At 46.5% G+C, this 20,847-nt stretch overlaps 1 protein-coding gene across 1 annotated transcript; it reads right to left on the reverse strand.

Moving 5' to 3' along the window:
* Nucleotides 1-1,862: 1,862 nt before the first annotated feature.
* On the reverse strand, nt 1,863-20,847 carry LOC115118347 (zinc finger protein 711-like). Its single transcript, XM_029646941.2, is given in 10 exon segments — nt 1,863-6,166; nt 8,760-8,926; nt 10,095-10,232; nt 12,182-12,319; nt 14,840-14,989; nt 17,252-17,929; nt 17,932-18,420; nt 18,659-18,746; nt 18,971-19,050; nt 20,622-20,847. Coding segments are annotated over 8 exon segments (2,982 nt in total). The 5' UTR covers nt 18,738-18,746; nt 18,971-19,050; nt 20,622-20,847; the 3' UTR covers nt 1,863-5,023.

Raw genomic sequence — 20,847 nt, forward strand, 5'->3', positions numbered from 1 at the left:
TGTTGATTCAGTCTACTGCTGAGTCTACAGTATGTTGATTCAGTCTACTGCTGAGTCTACAGTATGTTGATTCAGTCTACTGCTGAGTCTACATTATGTTGATGTTGATTTATGTTGATTTTTTTGATCACCTGTAGTGTCCACCCTCTCCCTCTGGGTTCAACTACAGGACTAATCACCTGTAGTGTCCAGCCTCTCTCTCTGGGTTCAACTACAGGACTAATCACCTGTAGTGTCCAGCCTCTCCCTCTGGGTTCAACTACAGGACTAATCACCTGTAGTGTCCAGCCTCTCTCTCTGGGTTCAACTACAGGACTAATCACCTGTAGTGTCCAGCCTCTCTCTCTGGGTTCAACTACAGGACTAATCACCTGTAGTGTCCACCCTCTCCCTCTGGGTTCAACTACAGGACTAATCACCTGTAGTGTCCAGCCTCTCTCTCTGGGTTCAACTACAGGACTAATCACCTGTAGTGTCCACCCTCTCCCTCTGGGTTCAACTACAGGACTAATCACCTGTAGTGTCCAGCCTCTCCCTCTGGGTTCAACTACAGGACTAATCACCTGTAGTGTCCAGCCTCTCTCTCTGGGTTCAACTACAGGACTAATCACCTGTAGTGTCCAGCCTCTCCCTCTGGGTTCAACTACAGGACTAATCACCTCCAGTAGTGACTAATCACCAGCCAGCCTCTCTCTGGGTTCAACTACAGGACTAATCACCTGTCCAGCCTCTCCTCTGGGTTCCAGCCTCTCCAGCCTCTCTCTCTGGGTTCAACTACAGGACTAATCACCTGTAGTATCCAGCCTCTCCCTCTGGGTTCAACTACAGGACTAATCACCTGTAGTATCCAGCCTCTCCCTCTGGGTTCAACTACAGGACTAATCACCTGTAGTATCCAGCCTCTCCCTCTGGGTTCAACTACAGGACTAATCACCTGTAGTCTCCAGCCTCTCCCTCTGGGTTCAACTACAGGACTAATGACCCGTAGTGTCCAGCCTCTCCCTCTGGGTTCAACTACAGGACTAATCACCCATAGTGTCCAGCCTCTCCCTCTGGGTTCAACTACAGGACTAATCACCCGTAGTGTCCAGCCTCTCCCTCTGGGTTCAACTACAGGACTAATCACCTGTAGTGTCCAGCCTCTCCCTCTGGGTTCAACTACAGGACTAATAAGCCTCTCCCTCTGGGTTCACCAGGACTAATCACCTGTAGTGTCCAGCCTCTCCCTCTGGGTTCAACTACAGGACTAATCACCTGTAGTGTCCAGCCTCTCCCTCTGGGTTCAACTACAGGACTAATCACCTGTAGTGTCCAGCCTCTCCCTCTGGGTTCAACTACAGGACTAATCACCTGTAGTGTCCAGCCTCTCCCTCTGGGTTCAACTACAGGACTAATCACCTGTAGTGTCCAGCCTCTCCCTCTGGGTTCAACTACAGGACTAATCACCTGTAGTGTCCAGCCTCTCCCTCTGGGTTCAACTACAGGACTAATCACCTGTAGTGTCCAGCCTCTCCCTCTGGGTTCAACTACAGGACTAATCACCTGTAGTGTCCAGCCTCTCCCTCTGGGTTCAACTACAGGACTAATCACCCGTAGCGTCCACCCTCTATAGGGAATAGGGTGCCATTTTGGACACACAGCAAATATGTCCTTCCCCATTTCCAAAATGATACACTCTAGACAGGTTAATGACTAGGTATTTTATCTCATCTGGTAATGTGTTGTCATACTAGTCATTCATTTTCCTAAATTTCCATGTAGTTAGACCACCATCTTGTGATTACTGAGCTGAGATCAATCCTATTCCCTAATCGTGCACTACATTTCACCCCACCCCCCCCCCAAAAAAAGGCAGCAGAAACTAAAAAGATAACTGTTTATTTCGGTTCCTCCTCAACAGTAGTTTCTGAACAATCAAACAAGAAAATGCATACATTTTTAACCACAAATAAACTCCATGGACAGCATATTATGTGCATACTGTATGAATTCAATGCCAATCTCTCAACCATTGTATTCAAGGAGAGTGTAGCCCAGTCACTGTGGGGTTGCTGGATACCAGTGAGCAGAACTCTTTCCAGAAAGACCAAGCATTTACCTATGAGCTATCAATACAAAACAGTTCAGCTGTCTCTCTATTGACAATGCATTTAATATGAATACCGGTCGCTACCGTCCCAACTATACAAGGTCCTGATATACCCCAAACTCTCTCTCCACCACTCATATTGTCTGTTATATTCAGGGAATAGAAATTATACACCCTTTGCATACATGTAAAAATTAACAAAATAATAAAGTGCTTTCTACCGACTCAAACAGACACACAATCTCTTAGAGAATGGTACTTTACACAACGGCGTACGTTTGAGACTTAAAATCACTTTACTTTTCAGATCTCTGTTTTTAGCAGAGCTCAGTGCATGAGAAGAAACGGAACACATAAGACATGACCATCGGATGGTTGGCTTGTTTGACCACATCTGTGTTCTGTGTGACGACACGTACACATCATATACAAATCTTACAGTGGCATTCACAACAAGGTCAAAACAAACCAACTGCAGTGACAACTGCTGGAGTTTTTACCAAAACGCACAGAACGGAACCATCTGTCCACCTAACATGACATTAAAACATTCAAGTTTAATTAATAATAGTCGGCACTGTTAAGAAACAAAACAAAAGTTGTTTGTTAAAAATAAAAAATGAGTTGGTTTCGTAGCTCATAGGTTAAGGTGCTTGTGTAAACATTGTTCCACTCTGACGTCACAGGTGGACCAGCCAAACGGGCCACTCATGTTACTCAGATTCATAATAAACTACATGATTGTGATTCAGATTGCCTTTAAAACCAACAGGATTATGGTAAAAAGCAGGTTATTGGGAGGATACTTAGACCTGGGTTTAAAAACTATTTCAAATACATACTTTAGTTGGGCTTACCTGGCACAATGGAACCAACAGATTTGCAAAAGTCCAAACCCCTTGTAGGCAGGATAAAGCAAACGCTAAAATGTATAAGAAATAATTGATAAACGATTTGAACCCAGGTTTGGAGATACTAGTCGGTAGAGTGGAGAGAAGAGCGATGCAGCTCTCCTGTATGTATTAGTTTGATACAGTCTGGTGTGAGAGAAACAGAGAGAGAAACAGAAACAGAAACAGAGAGAAACAGAGAGAGAAACAGAGAGAGAGAAACAGAAACAGAGAAACAGAAACCGAGAGAGAGAAACAGAGAGAGAAACAGAGAGAGAGAAACAGAGAGAGAGAAACAGAAACAGAGAGAGAAACAGAAACAGAGAGAGAGAGAGAAACAGAAACAGAGAGAGAAACAGAGAGAAACAGAAACAGAGAAACAGAGAGAGAGAAACAGAAACAGAGAGAAACAGAAACCGAGAGAGAGAAACAGAGAGAGAGAAACAGAAACCGAGAGAGAGAAACAGAGAGAGAGAAACAGAAACAGAGAGAGAAACAGAGAGAAACAGAAACAGAGAAACAGAGAGAGAGAAACAGAAACAGAGAAACAGAAACCGAGAGAGAGAAACAGAGAGAAACAGAGAGAAACAGAAACAGAGAGAGAAACAGAAACAGAGAGAGAGAAACAGAAACAGAGAGAAACAGAGAGAAACAGAAACAGAGAGAGAAACAGAGAGAGAAACAGAAACAGAGAGAGAAACAGAAACAGAGAGAGAGAAACAGAAACAGAGAGAGAAACAGAGAGAAACAGAAACAGAGAAACAGAAACAGAGAAACAGAAACAGAGAGAGAAACAGAAACAGAGAGAGAGAGAAACAGAAACAGAGAGAGAAACAGAAACAGAGAGAGAAACAGAAACAGAGAGAGAAACAGAAACAGAGAAACAGAGAGAGAAACAGAAACAGAGAGAGAAACAGAAACAGAAACAGAGAGAGAGAAACGGAAACAGAGAGAGAGAGAGAAACAGAGAGAAACAGAGAGAGAAACACAGAGAGAGAGAGAAACAGAAACAGAGAGAGAATCAGAGAGAGAAACAGAAACAGAGAGAGAAACAGAGAGAGAAACGGAGAAAGAGAGAGAGCGTATGCTCTCTGTACCATCACTCACTCATATATCCTTATGTACATATTCCTTATCCCCTTACACTGTGTATAAGACAGTAGTTTTAGAATTGTTAGTTAGATTACTTGTTGGTTATCACTGCATTGTCGGAACTAGAAGCACAAGCATTTCGCTACACTCGCATTAACATCTGCTAACCATGTGTATGTGACAAATAAAATTTGATTTGATTTGAGCGAGGGAGAGAAACACAGAGAGAGAGAAACACAGAGAGAGAAACACAGACAGAGAGAGAGCGAGGGAGAGAAACACAGAGAGAGAGAAACACAGACAGAGAGAAACACAGAGAGAGAAACACAGACAGAGAGAGAGAGAGCGAGGGAGAGAAACACAGAGAGAGAGAAACACAGAGAGAAACACAGAGAGAGAGAAACACAGAGAGAGAGAGAGAGCGAGGGAGAGAAACACAGAGAGAGAGAGAAACACAGAGAGAGAAACACAGAGAGAGAGAAACACAGAGAGAGAGAAACACAGACATAGAGAGAGAGAGAGAGCGAGGGAAAGAAACACAGAGAGAGGCCTGAATGTTCTCAAATAACGTCTGTCTTTTCCCCACCTCAGAGTTTCAACATGTATAAAAAATAGACTTAATTTGAGACCCTGAATAAATGTTCATCATATGGTGAATCCTCTCTCTGCAGATAAATACATACATAAAGACTACATGTACCCTGGTTTTAATCTTCTCCCAACTTCCACAATATGCTTAGTTTGATTACACCTGGGGGAGAGGGAATGGGGGGGGGTCTGGTGAGACCTATTCCTACTCTATACAACCAGTAGAAAAAGAGAAGCAGTCGGTCAGAATGTTATCGTCGCTAGCAGTCTAAATGTACCATTCCATCCTTATCAACTTCCTAAACGTGTTCCCCCTTTGTCGTGTGAATCAGGTCTACGTAGACCGAGTGTGTGCAGTCTGTTTCTATCCGGGTAACGTTGTGTCGTCACTGTATTCACAACGCTCCATCAACATATCTTTGTGATGCCTGGCTATGTGCTGGCTCTTCTCCGAGGGCCTTCGGAAGCCTTTACAACAGTAGTCACAACAATGGGGGTATTCCTTGGTGTGGATCGAGATCACGTGGCGTTTGAATCCTGAAGCGTCCGGGCTGTTGTACTCGCAGTACTGACACTGGTACACCTTCCTCCCGCTGTGGGTCTTCATGTGTTTCTTCAGCTCCGTGGACTGGCGGAATCCTCGCCGACAGCGTTTACACTTAAAGGGGAGGTCCTTGGTGTGAACGGACAGGATGTGTCTGCTGAGGGTGAAAGGTTCAGAGGTTGTGAAGTTACAGTGCCTGCACTGGTGCACCTTGCTGCCCTTGTGCGTCTCTGAGTGTTTCTTCAGCTCAGAGGGCCGGTGGAAGCCCTTCTCACACACGTCACACTGGTGAGGGAAGTCTTTGGTGTGAACAGATATAATGTGTCGTTTTAGATCAGAGGAGTTGGTGCTCTTGTGTTCGCAGTGGGGACACTGGTGGGTCTTGTGGCCCTGCACCATCTCCGTGTGCCGCTGCAGCTCCCCTTCGTCAGCGTAGGCCTGGGGGCAGTGGCCACACTTAAAAGGCAGGTCGGCACCGTGCTTGCTCTTGATGTGAGTCTTTAGGTTGGACTGGTCTGCACAGCGAAAGTCACAGTGCGGGCAGCAGTACGGCTTCTCGCCCGTGTGGGTCCGCATGTGCTTCTTGAGCTCTGACGGGTGACGGAAGCCTTTAGTGCACTCCACGCACACGTGGGCGAAGTTCCTGCTGTGAACGGCCAATAGGTGGCGGTTGAGGAGCCCCTGCTCTGCAGTCTCATAGTCACAGTACTTACAGTGGTGCAGTTTGGACTCCTTGTCCCTCAGGATCAGCTTGTTAGATCCTAGCTGGCTGTCTTCGTGGTAACGCCGGGTGTATTCTGTGTAGGTCCTGTTGTATTCTGGGTACTCTGGGGTGGTCCTGTTGTATTCTGGGTACTCTGGGGTGGTCCTGTTGTAGTCCGGGTACTCTGGGGAAGAGGTTCGGTCTCTGTCACTGCGATGAACCAGTAGCTTGTGGGACTCCAGGTGGTTGTGGAAGTTGACCTTGAAAAACAAAACAGAATTTATTTATAGCTCGTTTCACTGACATGTCACAAGAGCAACACTCTTAACAGGGAAAAGTAGGAAGGGAAACAATCACAACAACGTAATAATATAAAACAGGTTGTTTCGATCCTGGAGGCTGATTGGTTGATATATGGGAGTAGTGGGACAACACCTCCTGCAACATACCATGAAATATCCATCTCATTATTCCACTGTCCCCGAGCCCAGGCAAGAAATTCATAAACTTTATCTCCCGAGGGGAAAAAAGCATCTACACATAATTCTTTCAATGCTACCATTTGGTTTGCAACAGCTGGGGGTTGAATAAACCTACCTGTAAGCCTCTACAACCTGTGCAACAATGTATCGTTTTATAAATGCGATCTCTCCTGTGCCAATAGGCTAGCTAGCCCAAGAATGAACGTGAATCTAATTATTCACCATGGAAACAGTAAACACTCAGAATTCCATTCATTCACCAGTGCAGTGTGGCCTATTGGATATTTATTCAAATAATTATTTAGAAAAAATATTTTATCTCGTCATCATTTAATCTCTGCTAGCTAGCTAGCTACAGATGAAGTCGGAAGTTTACATACACTTAGGTTGGAGTCATTAAAACTCGTTTTTCAACCACTCCACAAATTTCTTGTCAACAAACTATACTTTTGGCAAGTCGGTTAGGACATCTACTTTGTGCATGACACAAGTAATTTTTCCAACAATTGTTTACAGACAGATTATTTAATTTATAATCTACTGTATCACAATTCCAGTGGGTCAGAAGTTTACATACACTAAGTTGACTGTGCCTTTAAACAGCTTGGAAAATTCCAGAAAATGATGTCATGGCTTTAGAGGCTTCTGATCGGCTAATTGACATAATTTGAGTCAATTGGAGGTGCACCTGTGGATGTATTTCAAGGCCTACCTTCAAACTCAGTGCCTCTTTGCTTGACATCATGGGAAAATCAAAAGAAATCAGTCAAGACCTCAGAAAATAAATTGTAGACCTCCGCAAGTCTGGTTCATCTCGGGAGCAATTTCCAAACGCCTAAAGGTACCACGTTCATCTGTACAAACAATAGTACGCAAGTATAAACACAATGGGACCATGCAGCCGTCATACCGCTCAGGAAGGAGACGCAGTCGGTCTCCTAGAGATGAACGTACTTTGGTGCGAAAAGTGCAAATCAATCCCAGAACAACAGCAAAGGACCTTGTGAAGATGCTGGAGGAAACAGGTACAAAGTATCTATATCCACAGTAAAACGAGTCCTAAATCGACATAACCTGAAAGGCCGCTCAGCGAAAGAAGAAGCCACTGCTCCAAAACCACCATAAAAAAAAGCCAGACTACGGTTTGCAACTGCACATGGGGACAAAGATCGTACTTTTTGGAGAAATGTCCTCTGGTCTGATGAAACAAAAATAGAACTGTTTGGCCATAATGACCATTGTTATGTTTGGAAGAAAAAGAGGGAGGCTTGCAAGCCAAAGAACACCATCCCAACAGTGAAGCACGGGGGTGGCAGCATCATGTTGTGGGGGTGCTTTGCTGCAGGAGGGACTGGTGCATTTCACAAAATAGATGGCATCATGAGGAGGAAAATTATGTGGATATATTGAAGCAACATCAGACATCAGTCAGGAAGTTAAAGCTTGGTCGCAAATGGGTCTTCCAAATGGACAATGACCCCAAGCATACTTTCAAAGTTGTGGCAAAATGGCTTTAGGACAACAAAGTCAAGGTATTGGAGTGGCCATCACAAAGCCCTGACCTCAATCCCATAGAAAATTTGTGGGCAGAATTGAAAAAGCGTGTGCGAGCAAGGAGGCCTACAAACCTGACTCAGTTACACCAGCTCTGTCAGGAGAAATGGGCCAAAATTCACCCAACTTATTGTAGGAAGCTTGTGGAAGGCTACCCAAAACATTTGACCCAAGTTAAACAATTTAAAGGCAATGCTACCAAATACTACTTGAGTGTATGCAAACCTCTGACCCACTGGGAATGTGATAAAAGCTGAAAATATAATTCTGTATACTACTATTTCACATTCTTATAATAAAGTGGTGATCCTAACTGACCTAAAACAGCAATTCTTACGAGGATTAAATGTCAGGAATTGTGAAAAACTGAGTTGAAATGTATTTGTATGTAAACTTCCGACTTCAACTGTACATGCGAATGATTTGTTTAGCATAGCAAAGTCGAATGAATAGAATAATTAGAATGAACGACCAGCCTGCTTGGTAGTAACTTCAGAACACAAAAACAAATGTACTCATAAAAAATTAAGTTTTATAATTATAAAATATAATTCATATTTTTTTATAAATATGTTGGCAACCGTTTCAAAAAAGCAATAAAGCCCTCGAACCTGGGAATTATACCCAGGAATTATAGTGGCTTCACCTTGGGCCTCAGAACAGACCTGGTCAGAAGTTGTCATATGATAATTCCCGGGTTCTCAGGCATTACTGCTTAAATAACATAAAAGAATAGAGAATGAAGGGGAGAAGAGAAGAGTAATAACAGATAAGGTCCAATGACGCGAACATCAGAGATATGAGAGACGACAGAGACCTTCTTGTTGGTGGTGAAGTCACAGTCGGTACACTGGTACTTCTTAAGGTGGTGGTCAGGATGGTTCTTCATGTGGCACTTGAGGAAGTCTTGTGACCTGAACTTCTTACCGCAGATGTGACAGGGGTAGACGGTCAGGGGCATGCCGTCTGGACCGATGATCACAGCTGGGATGAGACAGGGAGATACTGTATATTACTGAGGACTAGATTTTTTAAAAACTCACTACAAGATCACTACATGATAATGTAATGTCTGTCTGTACCGGTCTGGCACTGCCATGATAATGTAATGTCTGTCTGTACCAGTCTGGCACTGCCACGATAATGTAATGTCTGTCTGTACCAGTCTGGCACTGCCACGATAATGTAATGTCTGTCTGTACCGGTCTGGCACTGCCATGATAATGTAATGTCTGTCTGTACCAGTCTGGCACTGCCATGATAATGTAATGTCTGTCTGTACCAGTCTGGCACTGCCACGATAATGTAATGTCTGTCTGTACCAGTCTGGCACTGCCACGATAATGTAATGTCTGTCTGTACCGGTCTGGCACTGCCACGATAATGTAATGTCTGTCTGTACCGGTCTGGCACTGCCATGATAATGTCTGTCTGTACCGGTCTGGCACTGCCATGATAATGTAATGTCTGTCTGTACCAGTCTGGCACTGCCATGATAATGTCTGTCTGTACCGGTCTGGCACTGCCATGATAATGTAATGTCTGTCTGTACCGGTCTGGCACTGCCATGATAATGTAATGTCTGTCTGTACCGGTCTGGCACTGCCATGATAATGTAATGTCTGTCTGTACCGGTCTGGCACTGCCATGATAATGTAATGTCTGTCTGTACCAGTCTGGCACTGCCACGATAATGTAATGTCTGTCTGTACCGGTCTGGCACTGCCATGATAATGTAATGTCTGTCTGTACCGGTCTGGCACTGCCATGATAATGTAATGTCTGTCTGTACCGGTCTAGCACCGCCATGATAATGTAATGTCTGTCTGTACCGGTCTGGCACTGCCATGATAATGTCATGTCTGTCTGTACCGGTCTGGCACTGCCATGATAATGTAATGTCTGTCTGTACCGGTCTAGCACCGCCATGATAATGTAATGTCTGTCTGTACCGGTCTGGCACTGCCATGATAATGTAATGTCTGTCTGTACCGGTCTGGCACTGCCATGATAATGCAATGTCTGTCTGTACCGGTCTGGCACTGCCACGATAATGCAATGTCTGTCTGTACCGGTCTGGCACTGCCATGATAATGTAATGTCTGTCTGTACCGGTCTGGCACTGCCATGATAATGTAATGTCTGTCTGTACCGGTCTGGCACTGCCGTGTCTCTCCCTTCCTCTTCTTCTTCCTGATCTTCTGTTTGAGGGCTCTGTTGGTACCCTGACCGTCTCTGATCTGAATGTAGGGCCTGGTCCCTCCATTCTTCACTGTGTCCACACTGTTATCTATATATAAACAGCAGGGGGGAGAAACCTACTTCAGAAAGTATTCAGGCACTTTGACCCCCCCCCCAAATATACACGCAATACCCCATAATGACAAAGCAAAAACTTTTTTTTTTGAAAATGTATAAAAAATATCTCATTTACATAAGTATTCAGACCATTTACTCAGTACATTGTTGAAGCACCTTGGCAGTGATTACAGTCTTCTTGGGTATGACGCTACAAGCTTGGCACACCTGTATTTGGGGAGTTTCTCCCATTCTTCTCTGCAGATCCTCTCAAGCTCTGTCAGGTTGGATGGGGAGCGTCGCTGCACAGCTATTTTCAGGTCTCTCCAGAGATGTTCGATGGGGTTCAAGTCTGGGCTCTGGCTGGGCCACTCAAGGACATAGAGACTTGCCCTGAAGCCACTCCTGCGTTTGGCTGTGTGCTTAGGGTCGTTGTCCTGTTGTATGGTGAACTTCCCTCCAGTGTGAGGTGCTGAGCACTCTGGAGCAGATTTCATAAAGGATCTCTCTGTACTTTGCTCTGTTCATTTTTCCCTCGATCCTGACTAGTCTCCCATGATGCTGCCACCACCATGCTTCACCATAGGGATGGTGCCAGGTTTCCTCCAGAAGTGATGCTTGGCATTCAGGCCAAAGAGTTCAATCTTGGCATCATCAGACCAGTGAATCTTGTTTCTCATATTTGGAGAGCCCTTTAGGTGCCCTTTGGCAAACTCCAAGTGGGCTGTCATGTGTCTTTTACTGAGGAGTGGCTTCCGTCTGGCCACTCTACCATAAAGGGCCAATTGGTGGTGTGCTGCAGAGATGATTGTCCTTTTGGAAGGTTCTCCCATCTCTACAGAGGAACAATCAGGTTCTTGGTCACCTCTCTGACCAAGGCCCTTCACCCCCGATTGCTCAGTTTGGCCGGGCGGCCAGCTCTAGGAAGAGTCTTGGTGGTTCCAAACTTCTTCCATTTAAAAATCATGGAAGCCACTATGTACTGTGTTCTTGGGGACCTTCAATGCTGCAGGAATGTTTTGATACCCTTCCCCAGATCTGTGCCCAAATGCAATCCTGTCTCTGAGCTCTATGGACGATTGATTCAACCTCATGGCTTGGTTTTTGCTCTGACATACACTATCAACTGTGGGACCTTATATAGACAGGTGTGTGCCTTTCCAAATCATCTCTGGCATTGTGTTGTGTGACAACAAAACTGTACATTTTAGAGTGGCTTTTTATTGTTCCCAGCACAAGGTGCACCTGTGTAATGATCATGTTGTTTAATCAGCTTCTTGATTTGCCACACCTGTTAGGTGGATGGATTATCTTGGCAAAGGAGAAACGTTCACTAACAGGGATGTAAACAAATTTGTGCACAACATTTGAGAGATAAACTTTGTGTGTGTGGAAAATGTCTGGAAACTTTTATTTCAGCTCATGAAACACAGGACCAATACTTTACATGTTGTGTTTATATTTTTGTTCAGTGTAGAACAGTGTGGACTGCAAACATACTTAGCAAAGATGGATATGTCTGCATCTTGTTACTGTCAGATGTTTAACTAACTACAAATGGACTGCCATTGGAATTGGAGTTGATTTCAAGGCCATACATAAAAGACCGTAAATACACAACTTGAAGCAACCACATATTTAGTCATAGAGCACGTTGTGATTGGCCAGAGAGAGGCCAAGCCTTAACACACCCACAATTTGTTTATTCATCAAAACCCAGTCCTTCACGCCACCGCCAGCACTGAGATGATCATTTGGGGTTGTGAAAATAGCAAAAATATTTCTGACACGCCCCCGAACAGATAGTCAACGCTTGGATTTCCCATTTCAATAGGTTTGTTTTAATAGAGCCCATAGTTGTGTGTGTGTGTTATATCCAGCTGTTATTACTGAATATAAAATCAGTTGATCACAAGACAGTAGTGAATCCTTATTCCTTACCATAGGCAGCAGCCCAGGAGACCGGGACAAACATCTTGCTGTTTGGAGAGTCATCTAGCTGGTTCTCCTGGACTACTGAAGTCTCCTCCTCTCCAACAATCACCTCCATGTACACCTGCTCTGCCATGTCTGACACATCTGTAAACACACAGAGACAGATTGAGGAACAACGCTCACCCTCCTCCTCATCTACACCTGCTCAGCCATGTCAGCCCGGTCTGGAAAACAGAGACACATGAGATAGTCAGTTACAGGACATGTACAAACACTTTCTCCATTTTCCCGATGCCCTGTTCAAATCCTTTTGAAGTGCACCTGTGAAAGCTATTTGTTGGAACCTTTTTGTTGTTGTTGACCCATCCAGTCACGTTTCATCACATGATTGGACAGGTGAAATGAAGGGTTCCACTAAAAAACATTCACAGCTGCAGTCATGTGAGAGGAGTTATTTCTTTAAAGAAGAGTGTTTACTCACTGATATCTGACTGGGCGTGCTCTGACTGGGATTGGTCTTTCACAACCATGTCCGTCTCCTCCCCCAGCCATGTCTGGCTCCTCCCCCAGACCCCCCGGCCATGTCTGTCTCCTCCCCCAGACCCCCCCCGGCCATGTCTGTCTCCTCCCCAGACCCCCCGGCCATGTCTGTCTCCTCCCCAGACCCCCCGGCCATGTCTGTCTCCTCCCCAGACCCCCCGGCCATGTCTGTCTCCTCCCCAGACCCCCCGGCCATGTCTGTCTCCTCCCCAGACCCCCCGAACATGTCTGTCTCCTCCCCCAGACCCCCCCGGCCATGTCTGTCTTCTCCCCCAGACCCCCGGCCATGTCTGTCTCCTCCCCAGACCCCCCCGGCCTTGTCTGTCTCCTCCCCAGACCCCCCGGCCATGTCTGTCTCCTCCCCCAGACCCCCGGCCTTGTCTGTCTCCTCCCCCAGACCCCCCGCCATGTCTGTCTCCTCCCCCAGACCCCCCGGCCATGTCTGTCTCCTCCCCAGACCCCCCGGCCATGTCTGTATCCTCCCCAGACCCCCCGGCCATGTCTGTCTCCTCCCCAGACCCCCGGCCATGTCTGTCTCCTCCCCAGACCCCCGGCCATGTCTGTCTCCTCCCCCAGACCCCCCGGCCATGTCTGTCTCCTCCCCCAGACCCCCCGGCCATGTCTGTCTCCTCCCCCAGACCCCCGGCCATGTCTGTCTCCTCCCCAGACCCCCGGCCATGTCTGTCTCCTCCCCAGACCCCCCGGCCATGTCTGTCTCCTCCCCAGACCCCCCGGCCTTGTCTGTCTCCTCCCCCAGACCCCCCGGCCATGTCTGTCTCCTCCCCAGACCCCCCCGGCCTTGTCTGTCTCCTCCCCCAGACCCCCCCGGCCATGTCTGTCTCCTCCCCAGACCCCCCGGCCATGTCTGTCTCCTCCCCCAGACCCCCCCGGCCATGTCTGTCTCCTCCCCCAGACCCCCCGCCATGTCTGTCTCCTCCCCCAGACCCCCGGCCATGTCTGTCTCCTCCCCCAGACCCCCCCGGCCATGTCTGTCTCCTCCCCAGACCCCCCGGCCATGTCTGTCTCCTCCCCAGAGACTCCCCCCGGCCATGTCTGTCTCCGTTGGAGGTTAGATAGCACAGTATTTATAATTATATATTGATAATATAATAAGTGTCATATGGAAGTAAACGTATGAGTCACGTGACATGGTGTGTGTGGTCCTCTCACTATGACTCAGGAAAGCGGTTTATTAGACTGCAGATGAAAAGTGAAATAAACTTCACAGGGTGGTGAAAGAGCACGGTGATCTTGTTGTTCCTTTCCAATAAATATCGATGGTCTAATTCTGGTGACATGATGCTCGACTGCCGTTTGACAAATACAAATATTCAGGCTTTTATCCATAATAATCTCAACATGTAGACTAGTCTATCCTCACCGTATACATGAGCTGTTGTGCCAAGACCAGTGTAGGCACATCTGACAGTTAACGTAACAGTATGTGACAAAACTATAGAGTTACAAATGGAAACACATCGACCTTGAGATTTTTATTCACCACATGAAAACTGAAGCGGAATAGTACATTGTGTGCACTACGTCATCACACACTGATTTATATCAAATCAGCAACAAGTCCGTTGCTGGTAGCAAAATGAACATATTTTCTTTATGCAGATTTTGGAATATTCACATGAAAATCTGGTTGCCAATTGGATGGAAACCTAGCTAGTAAAACACAGTTTACATCATCTCTCTACTCCTCTGAGGAAGCCTTACCATCTAAAGTATCATATCCATGTATGTAGCTGATACTACAAGTTAGAAGATAATAGTTTGATGCCATTCACAGTATGCAAATGCTGCTTCGCGTTTCAATTGACATGAGCCTCTTGAAATGTTGGACTCTTTGATGAAAGAATGGTGCTTTCAAGACAACTGGGAACTCTGAAATAACAGAGGTCAAATCATAGCGTCGTTGATGTTCAGGTCGGAAATTCGTAGCTCAAGAAAGATGCCAGAGGTTCCGAGTAGGGATTCCAAGGTGCACGACCGTTCAAAACGATTTTTCCCAGTCCCGAGTAAAAAAAAAAAAGCATTCCCAGTTGTCTTGAACGCACTGTAGTCTGAGATTTCAGAGTTCCCAGTTGTTTTGAACGTGACAGTACCAGTACCACTCACCTATCTCCACATCGTCATCGGCCTCTGCTTTGAAAATGTAGACCTTGATGACCTCTGACCCCTCCTTGTTGGAGCCATCGTCCTGCATCATCTCAGTAGTGATCTCTAGAGGAGTGTCTCCTATGTCCAGTTTCTCACCAACGTCATCCACTGGATGGACACAAATAACACACCGCAGTTAGCTTTTACCGCACAGCAGGGTAGGACAACAACAAGGACTTGGGAGGCAAAAATGTCCAGAAGAGCTCATGAAATGCTTTCCATACAATCCTTCAGATGTATTCTAGCCTATTGCTTCTACACCTGCATTGCTTGCTGTTTGGGGTTTTAGGCTGGGTTTCTGTACAGCACTTTGAGATATCAGCTGATGTACGAAGGGCTATATAAATACATTTGATTTGATATTAATTTGCAGTAGTTGTAAACAATGATTAAAAATACACAACAACCCCACACTGTAGAGCACTAATCATAGCAAATCATTCAATGAAATCAAGCCTTTTTATACACCGAACAAAAATAAAAACGCAATATGCAACAATTTCAAAAATACATACTGTACAAATACTGTAACTCAGTAATCAGTCAATTGAAATAAATTCATTAGGCCCTAATCTATGGATTTCACATGACTGGCAATACAGATATGCATCTGCTGGTCACAGACAACTTATCAAAAAAAGGTAAGAGGCGTGGATCAGAAACCCAGTCATTATCTAGTGTGACCATTTGCTTCATGCAGCGCGACATCTCCTTCGCATAGAAGTGATCAGGCTGTTGATTGTAGCCTGTGGAATGTTGTCCCATTGGCTGGGGGAAGTTGCTGGATATTGGCGGGAACTGGAACACACCGATCCAAGAGAATCCCAAACACGTTGTTTTATGTTGTATAACTAGGCAAGTCATTTAAGAACCAATTCTTATTTACAATGATGGCCGACACTGGCCAAACCCAGACCAATTGTGCGCCGCCCTATGGGACTTCAAACACCGGTTGTGATACAGCCTGGATTTGAACCAGGGCATCTGTAGTGATGTCTCTAGCACTGAGATGCAGTGCCTTAGACCGCTGCGCCACTCGGGAGCCCAATGGGTGACATGTCTGGTGAGTATGAAGCTCATGGAAGAACTGGGACATTATTTATTTAATTTTTTATTTGTTATTTTACCAGGTAAGTTGACTGAGAACACGTTCTCATTTACAGCAACAACCTGGGGAATAGTTACAGGGGAGAGGAGGGGGATGAATGAGCCAATTGTAAAACTGGGGATTATTAGGTGACCGTGATGGTTTGAGGGCCAGATTGGGAATTTAGCCAGGACACCGGGGTTAACACTTTCTTTTTAAATAAAGGTGAAATAAATAAATAAACACCACTACTCTTACGATAAGTGCCATGGGATCTTTAATGACCTCAGAGAGTCAGGACACCCATTTAACATCCCACCCGAAAGACGGCACCCTACACAGGGCAGTGTCCTGGAATATTGGGATATTGTTTCAGACCAGAGGAAAGAGTGCCTCCTACTGGCCCTCCAATACCACTTCCAGCAGCATCTGGTCTCCCATCCAGGAAATGACCAGGACCAACCCTGCTTAGCTTTAGAACCAAGCCAGCAGTGGTATGCAGGGTGGCATGCTGCTGGCTTATTATCAGGGTGGCATGCTGCTGGCTTATTATCAGCATGCCAAAATTAAGTACAGATCCTTGTGACATTGGACCACGCATTATCATGCTGAAACATGAGGTGATTGCGGGTGGATGACTGGCACGACAACGGGCGTCAGGAGCTTGTCGTAGTATCTCTGTGCATTCAAATTGCCATCGATAAAATGCAATTGTGTTCGTTGTCTGTAGCCTATGCCTGCCCATACGATAACCACCATGAGGCACTCCGTAAACAACAGCAAACTGCTCGTCTACACGACACCATAAACATGATCTGCGGTTGTGAGGCCGGTTGGACACACTGCCAAATTCTCTAAAACGACATTAGAGGTGGCTTATGGTAGAGAAATTAACAGTAATTTCCCTGGCAACAGCTCTGGTGGACATTCCTGCAGTCAGCAATCCAATTGCCCTCTCCCTCAAACCTTGAGACAAAATTGCACATTTTAGAGTGGCCTTTTATTGTCCCCAGCGCAAGGTGCACCGGTCTAATGATCATGCTGTTTAACCAGCTTCTTGATATGCCACACCTGTCAGGTAGTTCGATTAAGTTTGCAAAGCAGAAATGCTCACTAACAGGGACGTAAACACATGTGTGCACAACACTTGAGAGAAATAAGCTTTTTGTGCTTATGGAACATTTCTGGGATCTTTAATTTCAGCTTATGAAACATGGGACCAACTCTTTACATTATGCTTTTACAGTTTTGTTCAGTGTAGGTTGTAGGGCTAGTTGACTCACAGGAGATCATGAGGTAGTCCTCCGAGGTGCTCTTCACATCCTCCTCATCCTCGTCAGTCTGCAGAGAGACAGCCTCCACCTCCAGCTCCTCATGGGCCTGGATCACTGTCTCCTCCTGCCCCACCTCCTCCCCAACCAGCACCTCCTGGTCCAAGCCCTCCACCCCATCCTCCTCCTGGTGCTCCACAAAGAGCTGGTCTGGCATGTGGTGGTGATGGTGGACTGAGCCCTGAATGAGGTCTGAGGTTAGAACATGGTGATGGTGGTGAGAGTCCATAGCCACTTCGGCATCCAGCAAGTGCTCGTGGCCGATGTCAGGGCCTTCAATCACCTCCGTCTCTAGGTCTTCTTCGAGACCCTCGACCATCTGTGTCTCCAGCTCCACCACCTCCGTCTCAAGGCCCTCCTCCTCCGTCTCCAGGCCCTCCGCCTCCAGGACCTCCGCCTCCGTCTCCAGGACCTCCGCCTCCGTCTCCAGGACCTCCGCCTCCGCCTCCAGGCCCTCCGCCTCCAGGCCCTCCACCTCCGTCTCCAGGCCCTCCGCCTCCAGGCCCTCCACCTCCGTCTCCAGGCCCTCCGTCTCCAGGCCCTCCGTCTCCAGGCCCTCCGTCTCCAGGCCCTCCGCCTCCAGGCCCTCCGCCTCCAGGCCCTCCGCCTCCAGGCCCTCCGCCTCCAGGCCGCCTCCAGGCCCTCCGCCTCCAGGCCCTCCGCCTCCGTCTCCAGGCCCTCCGCCTCCGTCTCCTCCGTCTCCAGGCCCTCCGCCTCCAGGCCCTCCGCCTCCAGGCCCTCCGCCTCCAGGCCCTCCGCCTCCAGGACCTCCGCCTCCAGGACCTCCGCCTCCGTCTCCAGGACCTCCGCCTCCGTCTCCAGGACCTCCGCCTCCGTCTCCAGGACCTCCGCCTCCGTCTCCAGGACCTCCACCTCCGTCTCAGGGCCCTCCACCTCCGTCTCAGGGCCCTCCACCTCCGTCTCAGGGCCCTCCACCTCCGTCTCAGGGCCCTCCACCTCCGTCTCAAGGCCCTCCACCTCCGTCTCAAGGCCCTCCACCTCCAGGCCGTGCTCCAGCAGAATGCCTTCGTCCGTCATGACGTCAGACAGGAGCATGCCCTCTGGCATGGACACCACAATGTGATCCCCTTCGATGTGGGCCAGGCCCCTCATTCCTGCCACTGTACAGGGAAACAGTAAGAGGGGGAAGATTATTACAGGAAAGTTTGCACTGCAGCCATGGTTTGGACTGAGGCTTTCCAGGCTTTCCTCTTAGTGGAAAAACACCCAAAAAAGGACTAAGCTACACAAGACATTGTTGTAGTGTGGTCAGCATCTAACTTTGCATGAGGCATTGGGCTCTCAAGTGAAGACTAATGAACACAACATATACATTATCAAAAGGCCACATTGACCTACCAAAGTCTTGCATGATCATGGTGTGAGGCATCTTTAACTCCTGTGTGTGTAGCTCCAGGATCCCTCCGCCGTGGTCCATCTCTTTGATCTGAAAACGGTGTAAATAAAATGATTAATGTTAGGCCTACACATCATTTCAGAGGTTCTATATTCGTTACACAAAGCATCTCAGAGTGCTGAACTAGGATCAGTTTGGCCTTTAGATCGTAATGAATAATATTACATGGACAGATCCTAGATCAGCACTCCTACTCGGGAGACACTTTTTGTGGACACAGGCCCTGGATATTGATTAGTGTCAGTGTGTATTACCTTCACATTTGATGCCAATGCGCTCTAAAATAAGAACAGTGTGTTGCTGGTGTTTCTTCCTTCCATCGGGGGAGAGAACCCTGCAAAGGAAGGGACAACATAAGCTGTGAGATAGATGCCACTGAAAACATTGATCTTTCATCCATGTACCATGAGAGGAAATGTGGGAAAGGCTGATGACATCACCTACCCGGTAGATCAAATCAAATGTTATTTGTCACATGCGCCGAATACAACAAGTGTAGGTAGACCTTATAGTGAAATGCTTACTTACAAGCCCTTAACCAACAATGCAGTTAAGAAAAACAAGTGTTAAGTAAAAAAATAAATATATATCAGTAAAAAAATCTAAGTAACATGTAGCAGTACAATAACAGCAGGGAGGCTATATACACCGGTTAGTCCAGGTAATATGTACACATATGTAGAGTTAAGGTGACTATACATAGATAATAGAGGCAATGCAAATAGTCTGGGTAGCCATTTGATTAGCTTATGGCTTGGGGGGTTTAAGAAGCCTTTTGGACCTAGACTTGGTGCTCCAGTATCGCTTGCGGTGCGGTTGCAGAGAGAACAGTCTTTGACAAGATATTCTCCGTAACGATGTTGAAACCGCAGTATTCTAGCTGCTGCTGTCTGTCTTGCCATAATTAATGGCTGGAAAAAATATGACCACATACTCAACTGGTGCTGCAGTGGAAAGTGTTGACTAGTTAACACTTGTTGATGCCATTTCAGTCAGTCCTAGCTTATGAATATGAATGAATTATGAGATATTGAGCCATATATTTATATTATGAGACCGTTCCAGCTTTAAAATGTCGAAAAGGACCTAGAACGGATATGTTGTTTTTCCTGCTCAACTGTTATGATTTGCGCTGTCCCACACACGCCCACCGTTCATTGCCCAATTTAATGGTTACCTAGATTATGCATCTGAAGCAGGGTAAACTAGCGAGCAACTCGCTATTTAAAAGAAATCAAGATAACCAACTAGCTAGTCTTACCACATCCACCTGATTGCCAAATGTCCGTGGTAAAACTTGCAAACATGTTAGTCAATCCACATTCATTGGGTGGGATATTTGTAACGGGCTGGTCAGCTAGTTAATAACTAGATAAGCTACCTAGCTAGCTAAGCAAGCTTGTTTAGCGCTGTGCAGACGTTTTGCTGCGGATGCCGACATCTGGGGGGAAATTTCACAAACGCAAAGTTGTGTAATACTGCTAAGAAATTAGATGTATATAGAACAATCATATATCGTTGAACTGTGTGTGTGGTGCTTAATGGCTGTTCTTTACGGTATATTCTTGAAACGTTAGCCAATTTCGATTCCGCCATTTTGGTTAGATAGCTTGTTAGTTAGCGTGTTTTAAAACTCCAGAAACCTCCACAAAATGATTGGTGCTAAATTAACAACCTGACACGCAATCGATACCACAATGTAAACACAAGCGACGTGTGCATTCACAACATTTGTCGATGCATTTTGAATTGCGAAGGGACATTAGCTGGCTAGCCTAGCATTTTAGCTATCGCATGCGGCATAATCAACCATGTTGTTTTCCGAGGGGCTGAAGGCCCACAACAGCCGAATGGGCCCTAGTCTCATATACGATATGCAATTTCAATCGTCTCGAATGCTTTTACCTGATTATGGACTCCTTCAAATATATCGTCGTTATTTCTTCTTTCTCGGTTTTGTCTGTTATTGTTTGGGTATATTTTTTCGACACTAAGCTAAATGCGGCCTGTACATTTGGATCCCCGGGCACTCTTTCCGAGGCCTGGGCCAATCACGTTGCTCGCTTGCAACCAAGGGAGGGCAGACTATGCGTGGCCTCGTTTAGCGCTGAGCCCTGTCTATTTGCGTCAC

Source organism: Oncorhynchus nerka, linkage group LG5 (assembly GCF_034236695.1).
Source record: "Oncorhynchus nerka isolate Pitt River linkage group LG5, Oner_Uvic_2.0, whole genome shotgun sequence".
NCBI classification, from domain to species: domain Eukaryota; kingdom Metazoa; phylum Chordata; class Actinopteri; order Salmoniformes; family Salmonidae; genus Oncorhynchus; species Oncorhynchus nerka.